The 15,470-nt window shown below is 39.2% G+C and overlaps 1 protein-coding gene across 1 annotated transcript in view; it reads right to left on the bottom strand.

Moving 5' to 3' along the window:
- COG5 (component of oligomeric golgi complex 5) overlaps nt 1-15,470 on the bottom strand; it is a 176,958-nt gene that overhangs the window by 12,769 nt on the left and 148,719 nt on the right. The window contains exons 15-18 of the mRNA XM_014868993.2: nt 10,161-10,271; nt 8,748-8,810; nt 7,842-7,945; nt 6,267-6,504 (exon numbers count right to left, since the gene is read on the bottom strand). Coding sequence (XP_014724479.2) covers nt 6,267-6,504; nt 7,842-7,945; nt 8,748-8,810; nt 10,161-10,271 — 516 coding nt within the window. The remainder of the gene's footprint in view (nt 1-6,266; nt 6,505-7,841; nt 7,946-8,747; nt 8,811-10,160; nt 10,272-15,470) is intronic.

Below are 15,470 nucleotides of genomic sequence, written 5' to 3'. Positions count from 1 at the left end.
TGTGCTGTGCTGAATCTGCTGGCACAAGGGAGTGAGGATGTGCTCCCAGGAAAGGCAGGCTCTGCACGGAACTGCTGCAGGGAAGCGCTCCAAGTGCAAGCTGCAATGAAGCTTACAGCAAGTTCAGCATGTTGTTCCCCCAGGTGCCCCAGGAGCTCCGGTGGGAGCCTAGAGGCTGGTCTGCCACACAGGATCAGGAGCAAGCAGCCAAAATGAGGAGCTAACTAAGTATGCTTTGCTGCATCATGATACAAGAACCTCACAGATCCTGAAAAACAAATGGGAGCAAGTCTGATTTCTCCAGAGCTTTGTTTCAGGCATCAGTATTGGCTGGGGGCAGCTGGAAACAAGTGATATCCTGCAGGAGCTGGTGTCCCAGCTCTGGAGGGAGCTGTGGGCTTGTAGCTGTGAGGGATCAGGGAGAAGATAATTCCTTTAGGTTCTTTAGAGACTTTGATAAAAGGCAACAAACTGCCAGTCTGACTTGCGGAAACAGAGATGCGTGGATCAAACAGTACTCATGAGGGGGAAGAAATAACAGCATAGCAAAATATAATTTGCTTAATAAGTTTTAAAAGATTGTTTTGCTCCTGGAACACAATATGAAGTAATGAGACATTAAGTGAAACTTTCTACAGTTAACCAATTCCTTATTAAAACAAATTTAAATGAATTCTCTTGAATATACTTTGTAGTTTCCATAAATTAAAATTTTTAGTCTTAAGTACCAAAGAAGAAAAATTACTTTGGAAAATTCTATTACTTCATCTTCAACCTTTATTCACTGTAGGAAATTATTAGTATTCCTAGAACTAGATAGATTTAATGGCAGCAGATGGTGAATTCGTGAAGTAATAGATGCCAAAGAAAAATATTGTTTTTAAGCTTTGCAGCATACTATACTATCTCACATTGACTCATGAAGAGTGGGAATGAGTGAAAACTAATGTGGTAAAAATGTACATAAACCACAGAAACACTTCTTTTGAAAATTTACAATACTAGTCTTTGTCTCCAATAAAAAGTATAATTCACATAATAACTAAGATTGTTTTCTTTGCTTGAATTTCAGGTGTTTATCTGAGCCCAGTGACATAGTGGGATGCTACAGCACGCTTCTGCTGTCACAGTCATTTCTGAGGCCACTGAGAGGGGTTTATTGTCTCTGCTGAGCATTGTGCCAGCCCAGGAGCAAGTGCTGGGGAGGAACCATTCGGCTGGAACAGCTGCTGTTTGTAAGGTGCTGGAATTGGGCAGAGAATTGAGCGTGCATCACTTCTTGGTTGTGTTACCTGTCATCACCTGAAACGGCATCAGCTGTTGATTCACACAGCAAGTTTATGCTGCAGCAGCTTTGCTGTGATACACAGCTATGGTTTCAAAACCTGTCAGTGAGCTCTTACATCAGGGGATGTTTTTAGCTGTTGGCAGCCAGTATTTGTATCGTGTGCAAGGCCTTTCACTCGGCTATGTCCTGTGGATTTTACATATAAAAGGGTTAGCAGTATTTTTTGTAAAATTTCAATTCCAAACTGCAAATTTGAAAATTCAAACATCCAGGTTAAATTCAGTAATAAATCCGGTGTTCAAGCAGTAATTTGCAACCACAGAGACTTGATGTGATATAATCATTAACACAGAATCCAAGGGGAGCGCTAGGAGATGAATGTGCTTGCCAAAAAGCAAGCAGCAGATAAAACAGAAGAAGGCCTAATGACTTGTTTCTTCTAGCTTTGTTCAAAACTCATTGCTTTTCCATGATTTATTCATGTTAGTTCGCTATGCTTCACAGGACACAGTGGCAGGCTCCTGCCCAACATATGCTTCTTCTCAATGGTTCACGCTCTCTAAGCCCAAAAAGGCAATATTATCTTTTCTTCTCATATGACTCTGCCATAGCCCATGGCTAGGTGGTCAATTATCTGTTGAACTATTCACTGGCTGGCCATATTGAAAAAAATACATCACATGCCTGGCTTCTCTAACTGGATTATGTTCAGCAACCCAAGGGTGAAGTTAATATGTAGTCTAGATACAGATAATGCATATATATTGAAGAGTGCTTTAAAAAAACCCATAGTGAAGTTATTGTTTAGTGCCTATTGTGGTATTTTCAAGATCTCTCATTACTTAAACAGCTGTTTTTTCAGCTGGAAAATCTTGACATTAAATTTTTAGCAATTACATTTCCTCCTGGCCAAGATGAATTCCAAGTTTTTAAATGTTACCTCAGAATGCTTTTTTCTAGCCATTCACCAGGACAGAATGCTTTAACAAGCAAGGGAGCAGAAGAGCTGAACTATTATATGAAAGAAGCTGACCTGGAAGAGATGTGCAATTTGATTTCTCCCCAGTGCAGCAATGCCAAAACGGTTGATGTTTAAGTAAATCCTGCAGCTGTAAAACCTCTAAAATAACACACATCAGCAAATAATTCCCTCTTTCCAGGAAGATAATTAGCACTAAACATTAAATGTATTTTAGCTTTAGTAGTTTCTGTCTTTATGACTACAACTGTGATTACAGCATCCTGCTGCTCTCATTTCTCTGTAAGAAACTAGAAAGGAAATTTTTTTAGGAGAAGTAATAAAAAGCACTTTTACACTTGTATCATTGTGTTTGATCAAATGAGCAAAGCTGTCTACGTTTTTAAAAATCCAAATGCCTAATATTCTTGGTTTTTTAATGCCACATATTGAATCAGGAAACCAGATTCTGACCATAGGCTAGCCAGCAGATAAGAACAGCTCTTCTACTCTAGAATTTAGCATTGTATACTTCTACCTTAAAAACATTTTTTCTAGGAAAATTTAATAAAATCCAAATATTTTGCAGTAAGTTTTTGAGAAAGACATGAAGAACTGGTGGCAGCATTAACTGTACCCTATCAAAACTGTCTGAACACAGTACTGAACGATGCCAAAAATCCCAAGCATAAATCATGCCTAAATAAGAAATACAGGAAAGCATATAGAGAATAGTATCAACTCAAATAGGACCAATAAAAATAGTTAATTCCTTGCTGCATTGTCCAGCACTTCTGTCGGGGTTTAGGAAGGACTGAACTACAAGCCACAATCCCAAAGCGTTCCTAAGTGCTGTAACAACTCTGAATACCAAGCAAGTCAAAAGGTCCTCTGAAAAAGAACTTGCACTCCCCAGAAACACAAGTGTTGAAAACCATCAGGGCTTGCTGGCTTACTTGCCTCCAGGAGAACATTTTTTCAGTCTGACAAGCACTGAATAAAAAAGTGAAATTTCGTATTAAATATGTGAATATTAAATTATGGGCACCTTGAAAAATACAAAACCCAAATAAAACAAGCTGCTTCAGAGTATACAGGGGTGAACTGAAAAGCAATCTTGTACAATTGCTTGCATAAAAACTGAGAGCATGAAAAGAACTGAATTCAGCCTGTAGAATGGAGATGTTTCAAATTAGACTCCCAAGGACCTGTGGCCCTGCACTTGATAACAACCCTGCAGTGCTGTGCACATTTCCTAGGGCTTGCAATGTTCCTGTGTTCCTGTAAGCACTGATTTACATGTAATCACATTAATGATATTCAGGCATATGTCAAGCCTATCATAGCTCTGTTTCCAGCTGCCACAGTAGCACACACCTAGTCTCACTGCTGAGAAATCTGTAATGCACAGGACAGCCAAATGTGATACTGACACTGCAAACAGGGTAAGACAGAGAATTTAACAGCAATAATTCCTAATGTATGAGTAGCTGAGCCTCACTCCAGAAAATTGGCTTTATGCACCTCAGCAAACCCAGTTCTGAATGAAGAGAATTGTTTTCTCCCTTCTGTGTGGACACCTGTTTTGAGGCAACTTATCAGTAAAATACGTTTTCAGTGTAAAAATTTTCAAATCAGACTCTCAGCCAAAGCTATTCTTGCTGAGTATAAGGCAGCTCTGTGTGAGTGCCCTGAGAGAATGTGAAGAAGCACGATACCCAAAATCTGATGCAATCCGAGGTTATGTGATTCATTGCATGTGTATTTATAATAAGAACTCAAATTAATCAAAGCTTCTGGACAGATTTCTGCCCAGGTGTTTTGCTTGCAAGCAATCCCAAAATACCAGAAGGTGTTTTAGATCTCAAAAGTCGGTTCTGAGCAGGAACATGTAACCCCTTTTTGCATAAAGAAAATTCAAAATTACTCTACAAGATAGAGCACAAGTAAAAGCAGTTTATAAACAAACCTACTCCTACACACAGTATCTTTCCAGGCAGGTTGTTTCCTTTGGGTTTGGCTTTGGTCCAACAATGCAGTGCCTTTCTGGGACTGAAAAAAACCCCTGCACACAGCACTTATGGCCATTTGGAAAAATTTATCCTTCTCATCAAGCCAACAGCCCAGCTAAATACCTGCTCCCTGCCCTCCTCAGCCAAAAGCAGCAACAACCTCTCCTAGTCCTCATGAGGATTAAAGCTGCATTTGCACCAGGCAAATGGCTGGCTGGGTCAGAACAACAGCCACCTTCCTGCCAGGCTCCCAGGAGTGGCATCATGGGCACAAAAATCCACCAGGTTTTTGGGAGAAGCACACACATCCCAGAAAACATGGATATAAGGCAGCATCCACTTACAAAATGTTTCAATTCTTTTTCTTCTATGCTGAGCAGGAGGGTATAGTGCCCAGGCCATTCTGGACACTACAGCCCCTGTGCAGCCCAGGTCAGCCAGAGGAGCTCTGTGCAGAGATGCTCAAAAGCACAGAGTGAGTGCTCAGCTGGCTCCATACAGCTGGTTGGACACAGATTTCTTGTCTTAAGCCCATTTTTAAACAAGCCAAGAATATAGGGCAATGTGAAGAAAAGGAAAAACACAAGCCCCCAGATGCAGCACAGTTGAAGGCAGGACACAGGAATAAATTCAACCCCTTTTTTTTTCGATTCTGTGATACAAGAGAAATCAGAATATTTATCTCTACACAGTTGTCCATTCAGGAGTTATGCTCAGCACAGTGGGGAAGACCACACAAATTCCTCTACACTCTATGAAAATATACTTTCATTTTTCACTTAAAAGGCAGCCCATGTCAGAATGAGAAAAATCAGCATTTTAAAATTATAAACAAGTAATATTTTTAGATTATAACAGGTGCTTAGATCAGATGCTTTTACTGTACAATCAGGTGAAAATATTTTCCAAATTTATATGACTTACTTTAGTTAAAACTAGCATAAATTACAAGAATTATCTCTATTCCTTCCACAGGAAGAGTCAAGTGTCCTTTTTTTGCTTCCAATTTTATGCTATTGTCTTCAAAAGAGAAGGGAATGGAACCTCCTCGCTGAAAGCAACTGAAAACTTCCCCTTAATTTCTGTGGTTAAGGGCTGATTTGCTATTTTTGAATAATGAATGAAAAAATTTTACCAGGAGTACCTACCTCTCAGGCAAATGATACAAAGAAGCCACAAGCAGGAGTGGAGGTGGCAGCAATTCCTCCCTTCCTGCCTCAGTTACCTACCAGCCAAAAGCAGCACTCAGTATACAGACAGCTGGTGCTAATTCCCTTTTTCCATTTGGATAATAATAAATGGCAGCCTCAGATTGATTCGTGGCTGCCTGATTCTTTGGCATGTTAACCATACAGTGGGACTACTGACAAATTATATTTTAATATACTAGATAACACAGACAGGTAGTGGATATGAATCTGGCCTTTTGTTTTGTGGTTAGTCCTGCACAGGAGTTAGGTAAAGCTGAGAGGCAGGTCAATCAATTAGGTCATGAGGAGAATCCCACAAGACAACTGCCTTTTGTTTCCAATAGGGCAGCTCTTCCCCAGGATATTTGTATTTCTTTAGCTTGTCTCCTTCACTGCAAAGCAGCTGAGTTAGCCATTAACCACGGTGGGCACCGTGATATATAGAGTGATTAAGGAAGTGACACACCGTGTTTCATTAGAAGAGAGAGAAAGAATGAAGTGAATGAATGGTGGCAAATGATAGACATGCTGAAGAGGTTGGCCAAGTGGGACAACATGCCAAGCTGCAACTGAATTTAAATGCAACAGTCACCTGGACAGGAAGCTGTCAGACCTCAGTGAATGTGCCTTTCAGTGAGAAGGGATCTTCAACTACTTAGTGGATGCATTTCTCAGGATCCAGTATCTTATCAGAGAGGATGTTTATACATGGAATGCACCAATCTCTACAACTGCCTGTTTACACTTCGATGGGGACAAAAGCATTGATACTTTTCAGTGAAATGACACTAAAAAGCAGAAATCAGTAATGAGGGTACCTGTGCAAAATCTGCTGCCAGGCGCATCTTCCCACCTTCACCCAGGGGCCTTATTAGACTGGCATGGCGAAGGAAAAGTTCAATTGCTCTTTGAGCCATGGCTTCAGTGTTATCAAAGACAAAGTCAAAACACTCAAAATGTCTGAAGTAGTCGCTCATGACTCTTGCTATAAAACCCTGAAGCTCTTTCATGTAGAGAGAACAAGGGACATCTGGTTTGCCTGAGCTGGATAATGATCTGAAAAAAACAATAAAGAGAAGAAAAAGAAATAGGGGCAGCTAAATTCATCTTTAAAACACAACCAAAACCTATTGGATTCTTTTAAATTTTTTTCTTACCCCACCAAGTCATGGCATGAATTGTAGAGTCTCATTTCTACTAAGAGCTATAGCTCTCTCTGAAACTATAGTCAAAAAATAACTCTTTATCAGCCATACCCATGAAGAATTAAAAGATCAAACAAGAAATAACAAGATATGGGGAAATACCCCACTCCTACCAACTTGCAGAGCCTCCTTCAATTTGGAGCCTACACCTGAAATCCAGATCCTAAATTTGGATGTCCCAGTTGTTGATTCGAAACTCTAATAGTGGATCATAAAATACAAGCTTATTTCACAGAGTTACTAGTTTAGCCTGGCAATCCCAAACCTGTTTTCTGTGTAGAATTAGTTTCCTACATTCCTCCAAACCCAGGATTACAAAGTTAGTATCACAGAAGCAGCACAGAAGCCCCTGGACCCAAACCAATCCTCTTTCTTTGACTGACAGTCAGGTGAAAGAGCCCTTCCAAACTTAAAAGAACACAAAGGCTCTCTAACAAAACTTAGCCTTTGGCAGGAAACTGTTTACCCACCTAGAAAAGTATTGTGTTACTGGTGCCAAAAGAAGGTAAAGGTAAAATATAGTTTAAAAAAAAAAGTCAAAAGTCAAAATTCAAAACATCTCTGAAAATGTACTATTTAAAATGAATTTTCAAGACAGAAAACAGGACAATTGATGATGACACAAGCAATGTCAGAACAGCCATGACAACCAAAATACAATTTAGGAAGGAAGTCTCAATTATACATCAGACTCAAGATCTTGGCACATAAAGAATCCTGGAAATTTTAATGAAAACGCTATGGGAAAATAGCATAACATACTGAACCTGAGATTTAAATTTTTTGAAAAGTTAATTTTATCTGTTACATCAGAGGCTATATGCTTTGAGAAACAGGAATACTGACGGTTCTGAAGACTGTCCAAAAAAACCGTATTTTGAAAGCAAAAGGGATTTTTTAAGCACAAAAATGGCCTCTTGTCAGCTTTCTTTTTCTATTTGAACTGAATTTTACTCAACAGATAGGAATAAAAAAAGGGGGAGGGGAAGAAGACAGATGCTACCTGATTAATATGTTTCAACAGATAGGTGTAATTCTGCTTCCTGTGTTCATTAACCATAAAGCATTGCCTTCCCCTCAACAAGCAAGCACTCTTGCTTCAAGGACATTGTGGCAATAACAATCTATTACATGCATGCAGGACATCTTACTAGAGCAATGGTAAATTTAAAAGATATTTCTAGTTACCCAGAGAAATCTTCCTGGTGCATAGTGATGATAATAGCTTCCACCGAATCTCCTACAGAGTTCAGTAGCGGCTGAACAGCACTACCCATTAGATCATGGACTGCCTAAAACAGAATAAGGAAAAGGCAGAAATAAGGAAACAAAAACTAGAAGTATTTGCATTTTGACACCTCAAAAATACCTTAGGAAACAGTTCATTTTATCAGTGCTTTTTATTATTCTGCATTAGAAAATGCTAAATAAGAGAACCAAACCTAAAGATAACATTTCTCTTTAACTGATTTTACCAGTAAAGTACAGAAATAAAGCTGCTTGCTGCTTCTGTGTAAAAGCCTTCCTTCAAAAAGGTGCACAGCAATTTGGCATTCCTGGTTTGTACATGTACATGTTTTGGTGCACACTTGGCTCAGCTGTTCATCCCCTAGACACAAGCTGCCCTTCATTTCCCTGCACACAACCCTCCCAGGTCAGTGCCCAGCAGGATGGACGTGGAGAGCTGTCATCCACAGAGGCTGCACTGCCATCCACATCCCCCTCCAGGAAAGTACCAGGTCACATAAAAAATTGTAATTTGATGTATCTGTCGGGGGAGGAAGGGGGTGATGAAGGATCCAGCTATGCTGTGTGAATGCTGCAGAGAAAGACATTTATTTTCACAGTCAGATGACATCTATGTTCTGACCATTATGAGAATATTCTGAATACAAGCACGACTCAAGCAGAGATTTGGCACAGGTAACACATATGTAGCCGCAGATACAATGAATTAGAAATGTCAGAATGTTTGTATATCTGTTACTAAATATATTGATGTAAAATAATATGTGGGAAATAAGTGCCCATTTTAAGTGTAATAAACAAAGCCAAGCTCAGCTCTATCCCTGAAGCATATGGACATTCAATTACCTTTAAGGCAGTTGTGACCGTTTGCTCAGCAGCTGCTGGAAATGAGCTCTGACTGGTAATAACCTAAAAATTGTAAAGTAATTGTTAATAGTCAGCATTCAACAAATTATTAGAATCCATAATATTCACCACAATCCTTAGTAATTAGTGTTTACATAGCTACAGATAACTATTAAGTGTGCTTTGTACAGACAGAATTTTCAATGCATCAGTATCAGTCCTTTGCTCACAGATTTCCTATGGACTCTGCTTCTGCCTTGGCAAAGAAATGACTCAATGGAGTTAAGCTGAAATTTAGCTGAAGGGCTAACAGAATCAGGGTAAAAATAACTGGTGTCTTTTCCCACTGCTAAGTATAGAATTCATGGAGAATTATACAAGCAGCTCTGTGGCAAATATTTGAAGGAATGGTTGTTCTTTCTCAGTATTAAGGCTGTTACAGCACTAAATGTTAAGTATTTGTTTATGCACAGCTAAAACAATATTAAAGTTGAGAGTCAAGGAATAATCTGAAGGACTAGTCTACCAATTTCCTTACAGTCCTGAATGTGCTACACAATAGTATTTTTAAGCCAGATAAGTACTGAAGTCAAAGACTGAATCATATCAGATCTCCCTCCAACACTAAGACACATGAGGTTCATTACTAAGTACATCAGAGAAAGCAGACTTAAAAGTTGATCTACCATCTGTTTGCAAAATCCAAGGAAATTTTATAGGCTTTTTAGCATTTTTAAAAATTCTTTGAACATATCCAGAGTCAGGAATAGTCATGATCTTTTTTTCTCATCAGGCTAGGATTTAAATACGATTAACTGGAACTACCAATATATCTGTTTGGTTTAGTTTATGAAGACTGTGCAACAACTGGCATCACTAAACCAGTAAATTGGAATTATTCATAAATGTGCTTAGTCCTGAAAAATAATCCAGGCTAGACTTCAGTCACAGTAATAATGTACAGACATATTTGTGAGGTATTGCTTTTCTTGATTTCACCCTCTCCTTCCCCTTTTCAGTTTAGCCACAATTGTGGGAAAGCATTGAAGGTCCTCTGAAAAATATAACCTTGAGCTGAAGCAGATACAGCACGGAGGCTATCAGACTGATTAGTACAAAGACAGATAAGAAAAAACAAAGAGTTCAATTGTTCATGCTCACAAAGTAATGGCTGACAGATGTGATTATTCTCTACAAACATATCTTTATTCTTCTAATATTGACAATTTGTTATATAGTGGTGCTTACAAGGGCCAGCCCAGTCTCAAAGAGCTGCACAAATGCACAGCAAGCAGCTCTTAACACAGAATTGGGCTGTAATTGTCCAGAGTTCTCATCCATTAAATGGAGCATATGCACAGGATAGAACAGGAAGATAACATTATGGCAAGAAGAGAAATGCCAAAAGCCTACCTTCAGAACTGCCTGGTGCAGCTTGTATAGAGAATTAACCACAGCCACATTCCTCCTCTGGCCCTCTGTCAGTGGCCCAATCACCTGGCTGGCATCTCCTTGAGTAGATAGCTGCAATGATCACAGAAATTGTTGGTACCAACTCATTAAATGGTGCATCGCCCCAAACTAAACCTCAACCAGACGAGAAAGTCACAGGCCCTCATTACCCAATGTTCTTCCATTAACTCATGTCTCAATTCACAGAATTTCCTTCTTCAGATTAAACAGACTGAACAACAGCAACAGGAACCTTGTGAGACTGTCTCGGCTCCCAAACCACACACTGAGACCCAGATCTCCTGGAGATACCTGTCCCAGCAAAACTGCAACTTTGTAATCTGAGTCAGGTGAAATCACCTACCTGAGGAAGCCAAATAAACAACCAGCAGCTTTTCTCTATCAGCAGTGTACATTTTTCTGTATGCTCTCAGCCTGTTCTTCTGACAACCATTCAAGCCTCTCCTTAAAAGCTCTGCTTTTTCAAATAGATGGCTTAGAGCTTTGTCTATATTAGAGGCTTATAAGTCAACAGAAAAATAGAACTACAAGGACCAAAAGTGCTAGGCCTGTCATTAAAGAGTTTTATCTATGATCTTTCAGCAAAAATCAGATAAATATTTCTTCATATTTAAAATGCACAAACCATACATTTTTTGTTATTACGACAGAAATCAAAGTTCCAGGATGATACACAAATAGCCATTAACTATGAAACAGTCTTGTAAGGATACCACAGCATACATTTATAATTCAAAATATAATAAACTGCAATTGGTAAACAAACAAAAATTTTATTGTGCACTCAAAGCTGTAGAAATACAAAGAATTGACAAATAGCAATGTGAGTTCAAGAAGTACATCTAAACATTAAAACAAGAATACCTATTAATAAAAGGCTTTACTGAAATATAATTACCCAACAAGATATCTATGTTTCAAGATACAGAATTATCCTCCAGGAAATCCCTGAAGATGCCTAGCTCCAAAAGTCTCTCAGTAAAATACATTCAACTCACTGAGCAAATGGTAAAGAGGCTTTCATGGACCTAAGCACAGTTGTAGGTCCTACAGAAAGCTCCTAAACCTAAACTGAGCATACAGTAATAATTGTTTAAGAACAAAAGAAACAAACATAATATGAACATTTTAACTTATGTGAAGCAGTGAATCTTTGCTACTGAAAGACTATTCCTGAACTTCCCATTGCTTCCACACAGCATAAACACAGACAGCATACAAGCACAGTTATCCAGTATTTGCCAGCACTGCTAATGATGAAGTTTTAGGCAGGTTTTTGCAAGCACCCAGAAACTCTGCTTATTCACAGCACTATGGTCACAATATCCATTCGTTTCTCTTTCTTCAAATTTAGGGATTATTTCAGGATAAATAGGTTTTCAAGGCCTTTTTAGAAGGAAAGAACTTTTCCAATGTACCTTCCATTATTTGATATCAAAATGTATCTTTAAACTGGTTGACAAATATATTGTCGTGTCAGCATTTTTCTGCCTCCCTGATGAGAAAGCCATGTGAGCCACAAAATCCCTGTTTCCTTCTAGATGCTTCTATTTGACAGACCTGACTGGTTTTTACAATTTTGATCCTCACATTTACAGCTTCACAGATTAGTAACAAAACAGCTGTGCAGAGAAAGATCCTGTCCACCCTACTGACCACTCTATCAGACTCAAATAATCTTCTTCTCCATGCATTTTTAAGTACTGTACAGAGTAATTTAAATTTTTGCACATTTACAATCATTTAACATAAAAGATACTATTAAACCAGTAAAATTTTTTATCCCAGTTACCTAAATTTCAGTTCCTCAGGGTTGTAAAGGTTTCACAATTTTTTAGATATTGGACTCCATTTCTCCTGCTGGTGAAAAAGCTTAACTGGTAAGTAAAACCATTAATGAGTACAAACAAAACCCTTCTGCAATAACAAGGAATTCTTGCAGTCAGCAACAGTGCACAACAGCTTCACAGGCAAAATCTGAAAATACATTAAAAACAGCTAACCTTTGTACAACTGCTTACCATATTAAATTTCCTTTAACTAATCCACTTGAACTTTGACAGTTAGATGTGCTGACCCCTTGTACATCCTAAAACCACTGGTCTAAAGCAAAGAGGCCTGAAAAACTCGATTCTTGTAACTAGCAGTTGGAACTGGGCAGCCCAAGGCTGTCTAGGACCCTTTCTCCTGAAGGTATGCCATGGGAACCTCTGGCACCTACCTGGGCAGGTGTGTCCTACCATTTACAGAAGTCTCTCTTGCTGTCACCACAATGATTTCTCTGACTTTGCCTCAAGGCAAGAAACTTCTGCACTCTGTCCAGTTCAGTTCATGTACATATTGTGTCACAGGCAAGGGTCCAGATTTCAGACAGTTTATCGTTATTCTAGTATTCTAATGCCTCAGACTGAATTCTGATATAAGACCATATAAGACCTCTTATATCCATGATACAATCATGCATGCAGTTAGGAAAAAAGTCATTATTGTGTCTCCCTGGTTCCCAGAAACCAGGCTTATAGCCCTTTTATTATAGACATAAACCATCCCACAGTTTATTTTCCAACATGCCAACTTTATCAATGATTTGCATTTATCACTCTCTTTTATACAGAAAATACTTTAAAGCTCTGTGCTAGACACGGGTTATGCATTTTAACCCAGTGGTAATGTAACTCTTCCTCTGTTACCTGGCCACTGGGGATTGCCTTGTGTAAATAGGTTAAGTCAAATAAGTGTGAAGCCCGTGCACGTCTGCTCAAGCTGTCTGAAAGACACAGTCCACAGGCCTTACTTTTGATGAGGGCACTGGAGAAAAAATCAGGTGTTTTTTTAATCAGTCAGATATATCCTGAAATGCAGAAAGCCAGTAATTCACCAGGAAGGGTGAATTATGCTCATCAGAAACAGGGGGGACAGAAGGGGTGACTTCATCCCAAATCAGAATCTATTTTGGGAAACAAGTAAAAGACCAAGTGCAGATGAAGGCCAGATCCCATCTCCAGGGAGCTGTCAGTCACCCTGGGAGTTAGTCTGGTTTAGGCCTGCTAGCTGAAAACAAAGGAAAAGAAATGATGTTGAAGCCAGACCTGAATGAGCAGCAACAACAAGGACTGTAATTGTTCCACATTTCTGTATCTGCCTTAAGCACAGCAATCGATTTTTTATGCTCTTCACTTCACTTGGTTAAATTGTTTCTGCTTTTACCTCAAGCCTGTCTACTATTTACAGTAATTTCATGGGCAGTAGCACAGGCACCCATTCCCCAGCAAGCATCAATTCTACAACGGGTGACACATGAGTGTGAGCTCCCTTTGCCAACAGGAGCCACGAGCACACTGCCAGCATGGGATGCTCGTGAGGAAGAGCGAGGCAGAGAGGTGTCCTATCAGGAAATATTAGCCAGGACTGCTGCATCATGCATCCAGGAACTGGGACAAAGGCTGTGTCTCATGGTGCCCTAAAAAATGTGAATGTGAACTTCTGTCCCATGCAGCATTTAAAAGCAGAAAGGGCAGCTGTTAAACTGAAATGAGAAAGAAACACTGAGACATAGAGCCTTTCCGACATATATATGAGTATTTTCTCTAAAGTAGGAGGTTGAAATGTGCAGATTCAATCCAGCAGCTGACTAGATGTGGGGAAGCTGTAAAGAAAAAATTGGGGGGTTTTTAAACCAAATTCAACTGAATCTGAGACCTAAGCAGTAGATTGATATCAGGTAACCTACTGAACCGAAAAGGACACTTGTGGAAGCCAATACACAAAAAATGTGTCATGAAGAGGGGAGCGAGCTGACTTAAGGTCATCTGACTTACTTCAGCCTGACTAGGTCAAGTAAGCCACGACTGGCACTGTGTTCTCACTGAATTCAGAAGTCCTTTGGAAAAATAGTTTCTTTTTGTTTCTATCCCTCAGTACACCTACATGGTTATATTGCTTCACCTCCAGAGCAGGTGCCTCATCTTGGGTCAGTAAGTTGCCCAGCGCCGAAGACCTCAGGAATGATTCACCTGACCACATGCAGAGAAGTAAAAACTTCAACTGAGTAATTCACCCAGGTTATTTTAAAACCCCTTCTTTTTGGGAAGAGAGTGCATGCACCCTGTATGCACCTATTTCCCTTCCCTAGCTATAAAGGGAATTTAAAGCAGTAGCAACGATCCCTAGTAATCATGTCAGATGCATTCTCACCCAAATAAATGTATTTGCACCCCTTTGCATAGACCTACTTTCAAAGCATTTCTTGGAAATAACCAGATTAAGTGTTCTGGATTTGACACTTTTCTGTGTTTGATGCCTTAGAACAAACATGAAATTTGACAGCATGGATTTAATCTCACATGTTAAGACGCGCAGTGATAAGATTGCTTTGGGATTAAATTCTTGTTTTCACCATGAAGAAATGAATGTAGAATTTAGATTAGGCCATGAATCAAATCATCAGTTCTCCCTTGGGTTATAAATAAAATGCTAACTGAGTTTGTCTTTTTCTTAGAGGAAAGCTCAGACTATTCATACATCTTTTCCTGTAATTTTTTTAGTGCTTCAAAGTGACTGTCACTCCCCTCTTTCAACAGGTGGCAGCTCAGAAGAGACACTGATTTGTGAGCTGGTTTACTACTATTCCCTTCATAGACTACATATCTTGTGAAAAACTTCTGTTTCACACTTAGCAACTAAGATCTCCTGTACATCCTTATTGGCAGTTTTGGAAAGCTCCATTTATTTAATTTCCCTGAAAGAGCCTCAGCAAAACCATTTTCTTTAGAGCAGGAAACATCATCATAATTTAGGAGTATGAAGAAGATCCTAAAGTAAGACTGAAGTAGGGCTTCTCAACAAATCATTCAACCTAACTCCAGGATCACAAGACTGAAGAGTGTTTTGATAGCACAAACTGAACTCCAGTTGTCAAGCTAGTATTTTCAACAATAAATGCATTCCTAATAGATGCAGCTGATGTTGCCATACCTCTGGCAGAAGGCAATCAGTCCATCTGGCACTTGGCCTCCTGCCTGATCACAACAACTTATTATAAAGCACAGAATCCATTTTGAGAGATTCTGAGTCAATAGGGCTTGGCCCTGGGATTTCTCCCATAAAGTACAAATAATTGGGATGATTTACTATTAGGTTTAATATTTTCCATACTGCAGAATAAACCTTTTATAATCTCTTTCCACCTGAAAACCACAAAGGCTTAGTAGATCAGTTTGCTAGTTTTTGTAAAAAAGCACCATTTAGCAG

This window comes from Sturnus vulgaris, chromosome 5 (assembly GCF_052056855.1).
Source record: "Sturnus vulgaris isolate bStuVul1 chromosome 5, bStuVul1.hap1, whole genome shotgun sequence".
Taxonomy (NCBI): domain Eukaryota; kingdom Metazoa; phylum Chordata; class Aves; order Passeriformes; family Sturnidae; genus Sturnus; species Sturnus vulgaris.
The sequence above is the reverse complement of the archived record's forward strand: the minus strand, read 5'-3'. Positions and strand labels throughout refer to the sequence as shown.